This window comes from Siphateles boraxobius, unplaced genomic scaffold (genome assembly GCF_051911475.1).
Source record: "Siphateles boraxobius isolate OS27281-9 unplaced genomic scaffold, OSU_SipBor_1 9, whole genome shotgun sequence".
NCBI classification, from domain to species: Eukaryota; Metazoa; Chordata; class Actinopteri; order Cypriniformes; family Leuciscidae; genus Siphateles; species Siphateles boraxobius.
In genome coordinates, this window is record NW_027509219.1 from 23,864,396 (window position 1) to 23,882,389 (window position 17,994).

The 17,994-nt window shown below is 37.6% G+C and overlaps 1 protein-coding gene across 2 annotated transcripts in view; it reads left to right on the forward strand.

Moving 5' to 3' along the window:
- The window catches only part of nphp4 (nephronophthisis 4), a 222,810-nt gene that overhangs the window by 174,301 nt on the left and 30,515 nt on the right, over window positions 1-17,994 (forward strand). For both annotated transcript variants that reach the window (XM_077224388.1, XM_077224389.1), the window contains exons 15-18: window positions 2,249-2,439; window positions 5,969-6,129; window positions 7,721-7,901; window positions 14,321-14,452. In XM_077224388.1, coding sequence (XP_077080503.1) covers window positions 2,249-2,439; window positions 5,969-6,129; window positions 7,721-7,901; window positions 14,321-14,452 — 665 coding nt within the window. The remainder of the gene's footprint in view (window positions 1-2,248; window positions 2,440-5,968; window positions 6,130-7,720; window positions 7,902-14,320; window positions 14,453-17,994) is intronic.

Here is a 17,994-nt window from a genome sequence, read left to right on the forward strand (position 1 = left end):
ACGTTGTGCGGCGTCATTTCGCGTCCTCACTGCTCTCACATCCTCGCTGCACTATTACCATCTTTCACTGGATTTCGCCCGCGCTCGGTCCCATATAGCTCTCATCTACAGATTTTTGAGCAGTGCATGTTTGAGCTCTCCTCAGGACAGCCATTGGTGTTCACATGAGCAGATGACAGCTCTCTATCGAGAAAGCAAGCCATTGATAAAGCTGCCATATCATTGCGCGGGCACTGCTATGAAACAACGCGCTCGTTGCGTGGAAACGTCACCGTTATTTTCTTTAAGATAAGATACTGAAGTTTTACGGAAATGGGTCATACCCGTCCTGAGCAGTTAAAGTAAAACCCCACTTATTCAAGGGTGCGCATTTATTACATGGAAAGAGAAAACGTATAATAGGTGTCTAAAATGCACACGCTTCCGATTAATCATGAATGATGAATGAAATGTAACTTAATGTCGTTAAACTGAACTGATGAAATAACTACAACATTAATTACACTGAAATAAGAGCGCGTGGTTTATCCATCAATCAGATGCGCATTTAAGTTGCATTCGTAATCGTTACTATAGCACAAGTAGACACCCGGCGCGTTTTCTTTCAGAACCACAAGGAAAATGTTCAGTCGGATAAAGAGAAAGAGTAGCTATTCCATGAGGAAACGTTAGTTAAGGTTTAGTTGGGAAAGTTCATGGTATTTTTAATCTCACAATGGAAGGATGTTTAATGTACCAGGAACACTTTAAGGTAGTGTTCCTACAAAATAGTTAGCATGATGAACTAACTATACTTTTAAAGCCTTTTTACATCTTGGTTTACATTTTTTGGAAATATTTTGTATAATAATAGATTCATTAAAAACTAACATGAACTAACGTTAACAATAGACAAAATGTCGTTAATTCTTTTTTTTTTTTCACTCTGACCCCGAAAGGCAGCTGTATAATTCACACCCTGACTAAGGGTGTACTCACACTAGGCACGGTTGCCATGAACCGGGCCCGAGTACGATTGTCCCCCCTCCCCACTCCCCCTCTGGCCTGCACTCACATAGGGTTTCAGCATTCGTGCCGGAGCACGCTTACGTCATTATGGTGCGACGGTTTCGGGATAAACAAGAAGAGCGGCGCTCTCTGAACACAATGGAGTCCATTGCTCTGTTTTCTTTTTGGATAAATTTGTATCGTTTGGTCCACGGTGGTCCACAGCCCTTACGGACTACAGTTCCCGTACATCACGCGTCCTGTTCCGTGCTCCAGCACGGTTAGCGCTCACACTGCATGCGAACCGCCCCCGAGTCCAACTGAACCGTGCTCTGGCCCACCTCTTCCAAGCGGGCCAGGGCCGGCTAATCGAGCCGCGCCCGGGCACGGTTCGGAGCACTCACACTAGTCAAACGAACCGCGCTTTGGTGGTCAAACGCACTCGGGCACGGTTCAAACTGGCTAGTGTGAGTACACCCTAAGACCCATTGGGTGAAGCATTTAAATAATCCTATGAATGCATATAAAAAAATAAGAATCGAATCGAATTATTCGAATCGCATCGAATTTTAATGTGAATCGCATTGAATCAAATCTTTCTGAATTTTCAAAAATCGTTCTTGAATCGAATCGAAAACCTGTGAATCGAATCGATTCGCTGCCTACCCAAAGATTCACAGCCCTAATAAAAAGTAATTCATTTAGTTTTTGTTTGAGTAAATTCATCTGACTGATGACAGAAGTATAAAATAGCACATTTTTACAGCGAATTTTAATGAGTGAGAGGGAGTTTTTAGTTTTGCAAGTTACAGTATGCTTTCATAGGACACTTATCTTTATTTTGATTCATCGTCATATGATCTCTAGCCATTTAAAAAAAAAACTTTAAATCAGTTACTATTGATCTGGTTGAAAGGAGTTTGTCATGCTGTGATTCTTCATCATAGTGTGCCTTGAACTGACTCTTCATCATTGCATCGCTGATAGTGGTTCTTTATGAAGGAGTCACTCAGACTGGCTCTTTATCATCCAGTCACTGAGACTTGTTCATCATTGTGGAGTCACTCAGATTGATTCTTCATAACAAAGTGCCACCAAGTGACTCCAAATAATGGGGTACTTAGACCGACTCCACACATAATATTTCTTCCAAGTCATTTACAATGTCCTCACTGATCCAATCTTATCTTAACGTATGTCATCATTGCTTTTCAATAATGCCACATTCCTCAATGCCAATTAGTTGTCTGTCTCTTCATAGGGTCCCTCAAACTGGTGTGAATTCAGACTGGCCCAGCTCTGTCCATTTCAGTTTCCAGCTTTACCGCTTCCACCCTGTCACCACAGAGCGTCTGAAGCTGCTTGAGCCGGAGAGGAACAGCAAGCTCAAATCCAATCCTCATTTCCCCTGTGTCCTCTCCCTTATCAACAAGGACGGCACACTTAAATCTGGTATGATTTCCATCCTCCTACAAATGCTTTATGATTCTGCTCAACACTTTTTATTTCACTTGTTGTCTTTTGTTTCAAAAGAATCTTTGCTAATCATCTGAAAACAAAGGCATTTTTACTGCACTCATCAAAATTGCTTTTTTTCCCTTTTTTTTTGCTCTCATGAATTTGATTAATGTCTGTAAACATTTATAGCGTTTTTTTTACTGCAACACATGCAGTGTTTTAGTGAATAAAACTCTAAAAAATGAGCAATTATAGTTTTACAGCTTTTGGTCAAAGTCCAGTAATTGCTTTTAAGGAGGAGTCTTCATACATAGCAGCCTGCTGAGGAGAAGTGTAGAAACGGCGTGACTTTGTGATGAACTTGGTAGTGCTGAGAAAACAGTTTTGGCTCTGTCGGTTCATATGGCTGCCAAAAATACTTATTACCTGCCTCTGATGTGAGTTATTTTTATCAATAGTTTCTCACAGACTGGCGAAGGCCGATAATTTAAAGGACCTTAAAATGTTGAGCTAAGAGGACCTCAAGTGCACTTTTCCCATTGCCAGATTGGGGCTTCTTGCTATCATGTTATACCATGAAAATCTTGGCTAAAACTTATTTGTTGAGAGCACCTCCTTGACTGAAAAAAAGGTCCCAATCCGAGGGAAAATCTGTGTAGCAATTTTACCACTTGTTGCAATTCGTATAAAACGGTCTCTACTGATTGGTTAGATAAAGTATCCGATGAGGTGGAACATACATACATGACATAAGGATGTGTCTTTCTCATGTTAAGTAGGGAACCTCTCATTTGCCTGCAGCGTACACCTGAGAAGAACGAAGGAATAGACTATGAAGGTAGAACAAAGGTTGAAGAGTAAGATAGATAGGGTGGTGGAGGAAGAGAACAGAAGAAATGAGACAGATAATGAGAGAATGACAGAGCGAGAGAGCATGATGGAGAGATGCAGGGGTACAAGAGGATCAGCTCTAACAGCCTGCTTTCAGCCTTTTTATTTCAGAAGAGACGTAATATCATACATGAAAAATACATCTAGGGTGAATGTGCAAACCTTTAGCAGGAACCCCCTGTTACACATTGTATAAAACTTGAGTGTTGCATTTTAAGCCTGGCCTATAATATCATTCTGTCTGTCTGTCTTTTTGTCTGTTGTTTTATCTATCTATCTATCCATCTATCAGTCTATCCGTCTGGCTGTCTGTCTGTCTGTCTCCATCCATCCTCATTGTAATTCTCTATCCTTTTTGTTACCTCAATTCAATGTAAATTTTAATTCAGGAATCGATGCAGAATTTAAAAGACATTCAGTTTAGTTCTCAGCCCTGATATAGAATACATGTAGAACCACATTAATGTATTTACATACTTTGTATTGATGCTTACAATGCAAAACTATTAAAATAATGACCAATTATGTACAGTGTACATTGCATGTAAATTTTAGTTAATTTTAATGGGGGACAAACAATAAAACATTTACTTCTCCTTTATCTTTCTTTTTTTCACAAAAATTAGTTTGAGTAAAAATGATAATTGTCTGTAACTCCAGGGGTTGCAGACCCCCTATTGAAGACCCCAGCTATAAGGCGTTAAAGCATTATGCCACAGTGCACAGAACTCAGCCCTTAGACGCACTTCTGGCCCAACTATACAAAACAATGAGCCATACAGTGCCATAAAGATTACAGGCTGAATGATGATGATATTTTGCGGAAGGCCTTTTGATGTCTGTGGAGGGAACATCTGTATCCTGTGGGATATGATGCTGTTATTGTGCAATTACTTGTTGTTGCTTAACATCTCATCCCAGATCCTCAGCTGAGCATTGCACTTCACTTCAATGAAGAAATTATATTTTTGGCTCTCTGCCTGAAGTAGCACAATGTAAAAGCAACATCCAGTTTAACATTTTGACTTCATTAAGCATTAGTGTTGCATTTGTTTGTTTTGCTTTGCCACGAATGAAAATGCATCCAGGGTTTGTTGTGTTTATTGGTGTTCAATTTCGACTGTGCTCAACCTGCTTGACCCCATAAATCAGGCTTCAAATCCAGTCAGTCTACTCAAACTGCTGTTGTTCCCATAAACACACAGCGTGTCCTTGCTTAACTCCATACTGTTTGTTCTGGATCTTTTGGCAGCATTTGATGCTGCAAACAACAAACTATTGATCTCTAAGATGGTAGAAATGCTCATTTATAAGTCAGTACTTTTCTGGTTTATATTTTACCTGGATGACAGTAGGTACCAAGTCAACTGGAAAGGCTTACACGCCTTGCTCCACTGGGGTCCCACAGGGATTGGTGCTTGGACCTTTACCACTTTTCTTTTACACTAGGCTATATGGATACACTTTAAGGATGCATTAAATTGATAAACAATTACAGTAAATACATTAATAATTGAAAGAAAACAAATATTTTTACACTTCATTAAAGTCCCCCTGTGATGAAAATCAAGCTTTTGATGTTGTTTATATGTCTATGTGGTGTTTTTAATTCCATTAGTCAATACCATTGCTGAGTATTTTCTCTTAAAACTGCAGTGAATCAAAGACAGTCTCAAAAACATTTTCGAGGAAAAAACTTTTAAATATGTCATTTTGGTGATCAAAGATGATTTTTAAGGGGTACAATTACTGGCTACAGGGGGACTTGTAGCAACACATCCACTTTCAAGTAATAAAAAATAAAGGTTTCTTAAGTACCAATTGATTCAAATATTGAACTGCTTAATATTTTTGTGGATTGTGTATTTTTCGTCACAGATATTTTTCAGTTTTGTTTTTTGATGAATAGACAGTTAAAATAACACAATTTACTTGAAATATAAATCTTTTATTCAATTATAAATGGCTTTCCTGTTACATCTATTTAATGCATCCTTGCTGTGGCCAAAGGTTGTACTTAATATTTTTGTCCTTTTTCTCATCCAGACTACAGACATTTCATGGTTAAACTACTGCACTTCCCTTGTTGCTAGTCTGCCAACATCTCCACCATACATCAAAAAGCAGCCTTGCACCTCTTTACTTCTTTACACATGTTCCTTCCTCTCTGGCCTACCAGCATCTACCAAACATCCCTTTGAGAACATCAATAATGCTTCCTTACAATATTTTACACTTGTTTTTCCTGACTTTAAATCACTGCTCAGGTCTATACTAGCAGGCAATATTTGCTTGCCCCGTTCACATGAAGTACAGGTACATTTCTCCAGCTTTGCATAAACACATAAATGTAACTACAATGTTACAGCATACAGGTTTGGGGTTAAACCCAAGCACTTTCAGAACTGATTACTGTCATCACTTTAGACACGTGGAAATGAGTGGGAACATATAGAAAACATTGGCACTGCCAGTGTTTGATATTCATCACTGCCAGGATGTGGTGCGTGCAAGAGGATTGTAGCTCAGAAATGTTTATGTAAATTTTCCACACATTTTGCTTGGTGGCTAAACAGATGGTTTATGGAGGTATGGTTATTTCCGGTTGTACTTTTATTTTCCTCATACTCAGGTTTTCCTGGTCTGCAGTTGCAGTACCGAGTTGACCCGCAGTTCCTCAAGCCAGGTGAACGGAGGTGGTTCCTGCGATACCTGGCGCTCCACTCCCTGCAGATTGATGTCTGGGACAGTGAATCCTTAATGCTGATTGGCTCAGCTGCTGTGGAGCTGAAGGTAAAATTACCTATTAGGATCATTTACGCCATTATAATTAAGTTCCAGCCATAAAAATTTTAAGCAGCCATGAAACTGCATTTTGCAATGAACGTGTCTGTGGGTGATTACTGTATTAATTTACTTTAGTGCACGGAGCACTACCTTCCAAAAGTTTGGGGTCAGTAATTAAGTAGTAATTAAGTCAAGTAAATTAATACTTTTAATAAGCATGGATGCATTAAATTGATCAAAAGCGACAGTAAAGAAATTTATAACGTTACAAAATATATCTATTCAATTGCACATAGATGCTGTTCTCAAAAGAACATTCAAAGAACCTTAAAAAAATGCATCACCTTTTCCACAAAAATATTTTGCAGCACAACCATTTTAAACTGTGATGATAAATAATAAATGTTAAATGTAAAATTCTTGTTTGCACCAAATCAGCATATTAGAAGGATTTTTGTAGAATTATACTGTATGAGACTGAAAACTGGAGAATTGGCTGATGACAATTTAGCTTTGTCAGGAATTACAATTTAAAATATATTCAAATTAAATATAGTTATTTTGAAATGTAATTTCAATCTTCCCTGTATTTTTAATTAAACAAATGCAGCCTTGGTGTGCATAAGAGAAACTTTTAATTTTCAGGGTTACTTGGAAGAAAACCATGATTTTGATATTATCTTGATGTCAAAACTGTTGCTAAGTCAGACATGTGCTCACTGAATACGCTGACAGAATGCCAATAAATGCATTTACATGACCTTACATGTTGTCAACATATTTTCCATAAGGTCATGCATGTAAACAAACAAAGACTCATTGTACTGCACACCAAAAGAAATCTTACACTAACCCGACACACCCCACACAAACCATGAAAAAACAATGATACAACACAACTCCAAATACTCTGCTTGACAACAGCCTTTCAAGTCCTCAACTTGCCATGTTGGTAATAACCCCACAAGCCATACTTAGAATTTTGACACAGGTACAAGTACTGCCCTCATTAATAGCCAGACAGAGCTCTCACAGCTGTTTCACTCAGACAGACAGTCACCCTGCACATCGAAACCTTTCTGCGGTATTCATTATTTAGTTTGCTCAGATGGGAGTGTCATGTCGAAATTATGAAATATGCATGCCATACTTCAGGACACCTGCGTCTGTTAGATCCCGCCACCACAGGTCTCTTGGCTAGAGCTCTCATCGATGTCAGCTGTTGAATAAAGGTTAAAACAAAACAACACCAGAAATAGATACAATCACATCAACATAATTGGACTGTTCCCATTTAGCATGGATTCTGACCTTTTCAGAATGAACAAAAGGTCCATTTGGGTTTCAAACACAACCACAAGGTCGTCAGAAGTTGGCATTTGTCAGTAGCCTGCAACATATGTCTTTGTTGCTGGTTATTTTTGTTTATCTTTTTGTTTTACATGGTTAGATCAATCAAATTGATTCAGGGACCATGAAGAATTGCCATTTTGTTTTGCACATTTCTAAACATTAAAAATGTTTAGCACATTTCTTTTTATAATTAAAACATCAAATTGACAGCTTTAATATTAATATTTGTTGTTTACTTCTGTAGCATATGCTGCGTCAAAGCCGTGCGGCCGTCCAGGTGAGCCATGAGCTGGAAGTGATCACTACTGAGTACCTGCAGGATGCCAGCTTTGCCAGCAGGCATGACAGCAAGCACAGCGCCTCTCCAGCCATCAATGTCTACACTACTGTAAAAGGAATTCTGCATTTGCGGCTTGGAAACGTTGGTAAGGATAATGTGCTAACCAGCTGTAATGTGTAATTTTTTGATAGCTCTAATATTATTCTACTATTCTAGTTTGATATGCAGAGACTGTTATAAGAAAGCCATTTGTAAGATTATTTCCCTACAAAGTTTAAATATTGGTTTGTGGTGATATCAAAACATTTCTCTGCTTGTCAGGGTTGTTTGCCATTGGGAATCTAATTGAAAATGCCTTACAATTAGATTCCTGAATTGTAAGTAATGTAGCAAATTGGAATTCAAATTTGAATATTAGAAAGTAGAAGTAAAATAAGGTTTTGGATGGATGGATGGATGGATGGAGGGAGGGACAGACAGACAGACAGACAGACAGATAGACAAACTCTGTTTTAGTGATACTAGTAGTGCAGAAATTACTCCCTTTGTCTTTAACTTTCCTCTGAAAATTTCAAGAAAGCAGCTCTCTTAGACGTCACTATGACATAAGAAGCATCTGTCATTAGTGACCTTAAACATTTGAGTTGTTTTCCATTCCGAGACGAATCAAAGCTATTCTCAGGCTATCTTCATTTTTATCTGCTTAAGCTCCTTCTTAGAGGCCCAGTTAAAATGCAAGTGTTTCTTGCAAAATTACCCAACAGTCAGATACCAATCAGCTTTCCTCTCTCTCTTTCTCTCAGTGGTCGGAATCAATTAACTCATCCAAAACAGGCAAATCAAGGCAAGCTCAAAAGCTGCTCAACGCCATATCTCAATCTGAGATTAGTGCCTTGTCCATTTATTTGAATCCTAATGAGTGGTCGCCATTAACAAGAGATTGAGGTTTACTCACTCTCTAAGGCTTACAGAGATGTTTATCCATCAAAAGCACCTCAGAGGATCAAGTAGGTGAAAGCAAAGACAATTATTGGTCAGAGGAAAGAGGGATTGGGGAAAAAAGGCTGTTATTATGTACATGCAAATGTCTTTTGAATAGTTTGATCGGTCCATTGAATACATTCAGTCAAGTTTTGATAAGGTGGGACATTGTGAGTCTCCCGCTCTGGGTAATGCACATGGATTGATGTCTTACTTCATGATCCCACACTGTTTCGAAATGTTCTGCTCAGATAGGACATGTCACGTCGTTTGGAATTAATGAAGCTTCTATGTAATTGGACTCGTGATGATTGGCATTGGAAAAAGCTTTTCAGCTTGATGCGAACAGACAAGTGAATAATTGAACACAGCAAATCCACATAAAAGAAACCGATAACTTAATAGAACAGGTTAAACATCATCTCTAAATTCAGAGAGTTTTGGTGCATCTATCAAAAGCTTCTCACAGTAGCAACAGGCTGTATCACCTCCGGATTCTTTATGCCTTTATACCGAGCAGAGATGCCTTTATCTCTCTCTCAGAGAGAGAGAGAGACGCAGGGCCAGGTGGAGGGGAGAAAAGATTAGGATTTTATAATTTGCCTGCCTCTGGCCCCCACGCTGCTCATCTGCAAACGTTTGATAAGCGTGGTGAAGATTTCAGCAGAGAAAAAGAGAGATGGGGAACAGGAGAGAGGAAAAGAAGGAAAGAAAATCGCATTTCCTCAACAATTATTTTCAAGCGAGTCCCCTATCTCTCCTTTCATGGTAAGAAATACAAAAAACAATAGTATACATTTGCAACAGGGACCAAAGTAGACTTCTCCTCTCAAACATAGCTACATTTAGAAGATAAGAGAAAGTGCATCCTAATGGAAATCCTATCATGTGCTCCACTACAGATAAATGAGCTCCATGTTTGCATGATTTCTAAAGCTAAAGAAATGTATTCTGCAGGGTAAATATGGGTCTAATGGAGGCATCTAAAGATAATAAAACGCCCAACCAGCAGGTATAAAGTTATCGGATTCACTCAGGAAGAACTGAGTGATATTTCAGATGCTTTGAAGGATTAAACTTGTTAAAGTTTTGGACGCTCAACAGTCCTCTTATGGATTTGTAGGGCTGTAGGGCTCACTTTGGATCACAATATTGAACAAAATTGTTCTGGGTTGTGTATGTACAGTATATGCATGAAAGGCTCTTTGAAAAGTTTGCAGGGATGAACTTTAGAAATCAACTCTTTTGGTTTAAGAGCAAACTTCTAGACACTACATTTCTTAAGATGTAAATTCTTTGAAATTGACTTTCTTTAATATTAATGCTGTTTTCTCTCAGAACAATCCAGCAAACCACTCATTTGTTCAGCTAATGCTGATGTGATTTAATGCAGTGTTTTGATTGTGTAACAGTCGCCTACAGTATGTGAGGGATTGGTGAGAATTACTATGTATTTTCTGCAAAAATTGGCCATAATACTTGATCTGATCATTAACTAAATAAAACAATAGACAACAAGAATGTTTAAGTAATAAATCATCTTCATTTCATCTCATTCTTGTATAGCATTTTATGTGCCGTAGACACGTCAAGAGAGATGTTCCATAGATTTCTATAGACTTTTAACAGATATTTTTGTACTCTTCGTAACATCATTGAATCTTTGCCAGACGCCCACTCTTATGGAGAGTAGCAACAGTGCTGACCTTTTCCATTTGTTGATAGTTTCTCTAACTGTGTACTGACGTACTGACAAACTTCACAGCTTTTAAAGATACCTTTATAACCATTTCTTTAACTTTATGCTTAGACTTAGGCATTCTGAGATCTCTTTCATCTAAGGGCATGGTTTACACTCAATGCTTCTTGTGAATAGCAAACTTTGTGTGTTTTTTGTAGGGCAGCTCTATCTCATCTTATTGTTCAGTCTCCAGGTTAACTGACTTCTGACTCCAATTAGCCTTTAGAGAATTCATTAGCCTACAGATTCACCCTTTTTCCCACCCTGCACTGTGAATGTTTACACGTTGTGCTCAGTAAAGACATGAAAACATAGTAGACTGTGTTTGTTTGCTTGATGATGTGTATAGATCACATCATTTAACCAATTTATGCAGAAGTTTATGGTAAATTCAAATTTTCACATGACTGTCACTGTTAAATATCTAGCAATATGTACGTGCCGTGTGAGAGGTTCCACAGGTCAGAAGGTGTAGTCTGGACTCTCTACTTTGCAGGATTTATTTGATGTTTTATTCATTGGTTAATATGTTATGTATTCAAATAGTGTAAAAGTCATAAAGGTTAGTGTTGATGTAAAAATTTGGAGCACGTTTTCTACTGTTTTTCTGCTAACTTGGGCCTCCACTGAGAAATCCAAGCCTGTCTGGGAAGGACTATCTCTGAATATATATATATATATATATATATATATATATATATATATATATATATATAATTTTTTTTAGCTTCTCATTTTTATTTTACTTGAATTGAATAAATGTCTCATTGTGCTAATTTTTGCCAGCTTCCTAAGTACAATAATAGTTGGTGGTTCAGGTGCTGCTGGTATTCCATTCTACTTAAAAATAATAACAACAACAACAGTCTGAACATCCAAATGTAGTAGCAGCATCAGGTAGGATATAAATAAAATATTTTATACATTTTGTTTTAATTTATAGGTACGCATTTGTTATTTATTTTATTATTTTACCCTGTTCTAGGCATGAAATTCTGATGTGCCATAAAAATATTATTTACATAATATTACAATAAGATCACACATAAAAGTATGAAGTTAATTTCAATGGTTTTTTTGATGATAAATAATCACTTATTACTGCCTGGGATCAAATGCAGTGTTCTTTGGTGTAACACACACTCGCTCAATCACCGCCTCAAACCACCATTATGCTCTTAAATTAAATACTCTTCTTTAAATGCTGAATGGAAACATTTGTCTCTGTTTGTTTTGTTATTGACAAAAGAAGTGTGTGCTTAATGTGTAGATGTCTGACTTATGTATCTATCTATTACTGTTTTCATTTAAGTTTCAATCAATCACAGGCAGTGTCCTGAAACACGCACCCACTCCCACCTTCAATCACCCTGTTCTGTGCCTGACCTGTCTCAGACTTGTAATTATAGCTCTCACCTGTCAGTAATCACAGGTAAAGCCCATTGAATGTTTGGGGCGGTTGATGCTTGTTGTGAAACCCATGGGTGCAAAGCACTTATACTGCAGTTTAGACAATTCTCTGCCTCTCAGTGCACAGCAATCACAGTTGAGAGATAGAGAACCTGGAAGATAAGGGTCATTGGCCAAGGAGAATGCACCTAAACCAAGATTTCAGTTGTTCTGCATAAGTATTGTTTTTGTTGTTTTCCTTTTCACTCCTCCGCCTATCCTACTATTTCTCCCTGTTTAACATTCCTGCCTGTCCTCTTTGAACAGAGAACGTTTCTCATTGCAAAGCACCAATCAATGCATTTTCTTTGTAGCATTGTGTCGGTCGTCATCAATGCAACTGAATGACATGAGTGCCAGTCTCTCTGTGTGAATGTAATACGTTCTGTGTTCAAATCAGCTAAATCAGCCCAGTTACAAGCAGAATAAACACTTCTCTATTGCTAAATCTAGCTCCTCAAAGTCTGTCTTTATAAAATACAGTAAATATGTATTCAATACATTTGTTTGAAGAATATTCAGTTAATCATTTCTGATTATATCACATTGTAAAAGTTGTTGTTTTCAAAAATAATGGCTGCATCTCTGTAGCGAATTAGCTCTATGAAATATTAATAACCAATCATAACTTGTTATAATTGATTATGAATATTTGGGTCAGTTAATCGGATTAACTTGATGTAGCTACATTAACATTACAACCAATTACTCAGTTCATCCTGTGAACCCTCAATATTGGTTATTAATTAATTAATAGAAATGTACATTTCTGGGGCATGGGAAATGTCTTTCTTACTAACTACTACTAAGAGTAAGTAGTCAAGATCAGTATGATTAGTGACTCCAGATATGAGCTTAAGACACGGACAACTTTACGTGTGACATAAACAAGATTTTATTAACTAGACTAAACATTTAAAGTACTCTAACATACACATACATACATGCATACAGTTTACCAAGGTAAAGATAGAGCTGAAGCAGAATACAGGAAAGCAAGAAGTTATAGCATTGTTTGAAGTTCAGCAGATCAACAGCCTTGAGCAAACCATCAGTTTAGTTCCAACACGCCCTCTTTTAAAAGGGGTAAGGATACTTAATGTGTCAAATAATGAAACTAATTTTGATACTTGCATGTCTCGCCCATTTAAATTAAACTGTCCTGATGCAATTTGTTGAGGCTCCAGTTGATCTTTGCTGATGTTGTCTTGATGAGAAAGAACCAGTTGGAGTCAGAGGATTTTTGGTGAATGGAAAGACAAGGCCGCAGTCTGGCACAAGCTTGGGGGTCCTTAGAAAACTTCTAGTTTAGCATCACCTTCACATCAGGACTTCTCAGGAAGGAGTAAGAGAGAGAGCAAAGAGAGCAAAGAAATCAAATAGAAGGGCTGATCTTGATCAGTGATTTTTAAAGTGTGAAGATGTCACACTCTCTGGAGGTGTGTGAGCCAATAAGAAGTTGTCCCTTTGGAGGGAGATTTTACGACCCTTTGTGTTCGAGCAAGACATCTGAATCTGTAATTTGATTGGGTGTTTAAGCAAAAGAATCTTCAAGATTCTTATAATACCCATGTGTCACAAAGTTAGCCAAATTTAATGTAAATTAACTAATGGGGAACGAAGATTGGAGTTTATAGAGACCAAACATGCCACACATATGATTTTGGTTAACCATAGTATGCAAAGTCTGAAACATTAACCCATTAAAGTTTACAGAAAAAACATAGGCCAAGCAACATAAAAGGGAAAATCATGAGATGGGAAAATTAGATACACGTTTATACCTTTCTCAAGTGGTTATATATATAGAATAGGCTTAACTGGGTTTATTCTCAGTAAAAATCTAGTAAGAGTCACATCTCTCAGGAATTCCCTTTTTGGGGTCGTAAAAATTCTTATCAATGTAACAGGACACTGAGCTTCATTGTGATGTTAGTTTTGGGGGAAGTTACACAGATCTTTGTTGGGAGAGTGAGTTTGCCGGACTATTCATTAAATATAATGAATAGTGTGTGTGTGTGTGTGTGTGTGTGTGTGTGTGTGTGTGTGTGTGTGTGTGTGTGTGTGTGTGTGTGTGTGTGTGTGTTGTGTGTGTGTTGTGTGTGTGTTGTGTGTGTGTTGTGTGTGTGTTGTGTGTGTGTTGTGTGTGTGTTGTGTGTGTGTTGTGTGTGTGTGTTGTGTGTGTGTGTGTGATTGGTCCAGACGCTACATCTCTGAATAATCAGTAATCTAGATCATGTAATCACCTAGAATGTTAGGAACTAAGAAAATTAAAGGCAACAAACCCATGTTTTGAAAAGTTCTTTGTTTACGTTGACGTGAATTGAATTTAACCAAACAAAACTGATTTGGAATGAATACAATTCAATTTCTCGGATTCTTTTTTCCAACAGGTGGCAGTGTGTCGAGTTCCCAGAGTTCTTTGGCTCTGCCTCCATCACTCTCCCATGTGGTCCAGCCCAGTGATGCCTCTCGGGGTTTTGCGGGAGGAAGTGTCCCTGCTTTAGCGGTTCTCCAGCTTAACGGTATAGCACATCATCTCTCTAAAGCACCAGAGCTTGACTTCATATCCCCAGAACTCAAGAGCTCTGCAATTCTAGAGCTGTAGAGAATTTATAAAAGTATATCATATGGGATTTGCTGATAATTCCAGAAGAGGATTTAACTTAGAATTCCCTTATCTAGTTGTAGTGGCCATTTTTTATTTATCTTCTCTCTATTTCTCTCTTATTACTGCTTCATTTTAATGACAGCATTGCTAGGATTAGTCTTTTTGTTCTGATCAATAGAGGATCCACAGTACAATGACATATGGAAATGTAGAATGCAAAAGTCTTTGGAGAAGACAATATTAGTCTTTTCATTACCTTGTTATGTAAGACAAGGCCTGAAACTTGACTTTCATTATCCTCAGGCCTGAAACATGAGAATAGCCACTGAATTGCATATGGGTGATGCTGTCTTACCTAGTAAATGTGTGATCTTGCACTATTGTTGCGGAAACGAACCTGATAGACCTTCAAATACCCAAAGATAGACCTACTTTTACCCAAAGCGACTTACAATTGCTATATTTCAGATGTTGCACGCCTCTGGAGCAACTAGGAGTTAAGTGTCTTGCTCAGGGACACATTGGTGTCTCGCAGTGGATTCGAACCCGGGTCTCTCACACCAAAGGCATGTGTCTTATCCACTGCGCCATCACCACCCCTCATACAAACTAACTATCCTGCTTCACAAGATTGTCTTCAAAGTTCTTCTGTCATGACAGTATAGTTGAAAAGAAATGAATTAGACATTACAAGATAACTATTTACGTGAATGCCCATTATAGAATATCTTTCAGCAATACTGAGAATGCTAAATGTATTTATGCATTTATGATGCATTGTGAATTGCATTCTGACACATTTTAGAATGCAGCGATGTGTGAAATCAAACTTGCATAGCTAGAAGCATTTGTGTTCAAGTACTTGCGTAGAGCTGTGGTTATGACCCCAAAAAACTGATCTTTTCTGATTGGAAAAACTGTATAATCATGCATAGTTAGGCTACAATAATAATTACACTGGTTTTTGATAGAAACGAGATAACATTCTTGTATTTTTTGTCGATGACATCACAGACCGTACTTCAACTCACACTGCAGCTACTGTAAATATTCAGTGAATTTGTGGATCTATAAATGTAATTAGTGTGAAAAAATAGATATTTATAATATTTATATTAGATTATTTTTCCTATTTTGTTGTTGTTGCCTTTTGTTAAACTACTTTAAATTACTTTTTTCACATTAATCTACAGTTCATACACCATAATGACAAAGCAAAAAACAGATTTGTGACAACTTTTCAAATGTATTAAAAATAAAAAAACTTAAATAATTACATTGCATAAGTATTCGTACCCTTTTCTGGGAATTTAGAAATCACTTTTAGTGGAGTTAACCTGTGGCAAATTCAATTGAATGGGTATGATTAAGGAAGGCACACACCTCTCAATAAAAGGCCTAGCAGAGCAAAAACCAAACCATGAGGTCAAAAGAACTACCTGTAGAGCTCAGAGACAGGATTGTGTCACGACACAGAACTGGGGAAGACTACAAAAAAATTCTGCTGAATTTAAGGTTTACAGAAGCATGTAGCCTCTATAATCCTTAATGGAAGAAGTCCATTCCTAGAACTGGCCTCCTGAGCAATCAATGGCGAAGGGCCTTGGTTAGAGTGGTGACCACAAAGCTGATGGTCACTCCAGTTGAGCATCATCATATATGGAGATGGGAGAAACTTACAGAAGGATAAACGTAACTGCAACATCCCACTTATCTGGGCTTTATGGCAGAGTGGCCAGACTTAAGCCTCTCCTTAGTGAAGGCACATGAAAACCTTGGAATTTGCACACAAAAAAGCACCTAAAGGACAAGATTCTCTGGTCTGATGAACCTCAGTTCCAAGAATTATGTATAGATTAAACCAGGCACTTCTCATCTGAGGAGAAGAATAGCTATTTCCAAATGCAGATGTGCAAAGCTTGTCGCATCATACCCCTAAAGACATGAGGCTGTAAAGTAGCATCAATTAAGTACCGGGGTAAGGGTACAGATACTTCTGCAATGTGCTTATTTCAGTTTTCCGACAGGCATCCGACCAGCACGGAAGGTCTTTACGTGTTACTGTCTTTTCTCACGGGCAAAGTATTTTTGCTTAAATTCAATACATTTTCTTATATGTATTAACTCGTTATTTTATCTGACTCCATAAATGAAAAAGGTTTTAATGATATCCGTGCATCATTAAATGTGAGCGAATGTTTGACTATTCCTTTCAACTCTAATGACAATAATGTCAAAGTCAGTTAGAATAATCAAATGTAACAATTTATTATGTCAGGTAAATGTATCATTACAATTTCATAATCAGTTCTTCGATAATCAATACAAAATATCAAAAACTCTGGAATAAAGCGGAGAAATGTAAAACCCGACATTAGGAAATACATGAATGCTGAGAGTCTCGTTGACTCTCAGCCTTCACGGACTCATCTGAGGTACAGAAAGGCCCTGAGCTCTAGTTGCGTTTCATTATTTAGACAGACCTCATTTCAAATGTAAACATGAGTTCACAGTGGAAATTCACCTTAATCACTGTCCCAGACTTACTGGGGGCAGAAATTGATCTACATGGAACCATTTGCTAACAGTGGGACACTGTTAACACCTTCTGAGAGCAGGGGACCATTTGCCTGGTAGACACACCCTTCTGTGTGCAAGATATTTCTAAACTCTTAATAACTTTATTACCTTTTGGTTTACTTCTTTGGGAATGAGACATTTGTACCAGTTGCACAGAGACATTTCAAATGATACCAAACATGTATAAAACTATAAATAATTGTTCACATTAAACTCTATGGATTCTTGGGTGAATTTCAGATGATTTCGGCATGAGGGAAAAGAAGTGGGAGAAGAATGGGGGTCAGGGTAAAAGATGTAGATTAGGATGAGGGAGGTGAGACCTTTGTCTCAATAGTGCACGAGGGGGAGTTCAAATGTTAATTTTTAGCAGGGTCCATTGTCCACTCGAGGAGTGGTCGTTCCTCAACTAGTTTTTTAAACTAGAAATTACAGTTTATTATTGAGTCACCAAGAATTTACAAACAATGCAAAATTTACGTTAATTGCAATGTTCTTTCACAGAACTCGGCCTAACATAAAGCGGTCTTGCCTCTTGGATGCGCGCGCATCCGGTATTGTTTGTATACAAGAAACCTGTGTATACATGATGTCTTGATTTCACCTTTCTTTCAGGATTAGTTACATGATATTGTCATGAGTTTTAACACATGCTTCATTTATATGCTTCAAGACTATTTATTTTCAAGACCACATTAACATACATTAATCACAGTCTTTATATTAATGTATCGTAAGCAGAGCAACTATGAAATGTGCATCAGCAACAATACTACTACTAATGTTTTAACAAAAAAAAAATGCTGTGCATATTTATAGATTTTAAGATGATGATGATGACAGGAGCATGTGTGAGTGAATGAGATAAAATATCAT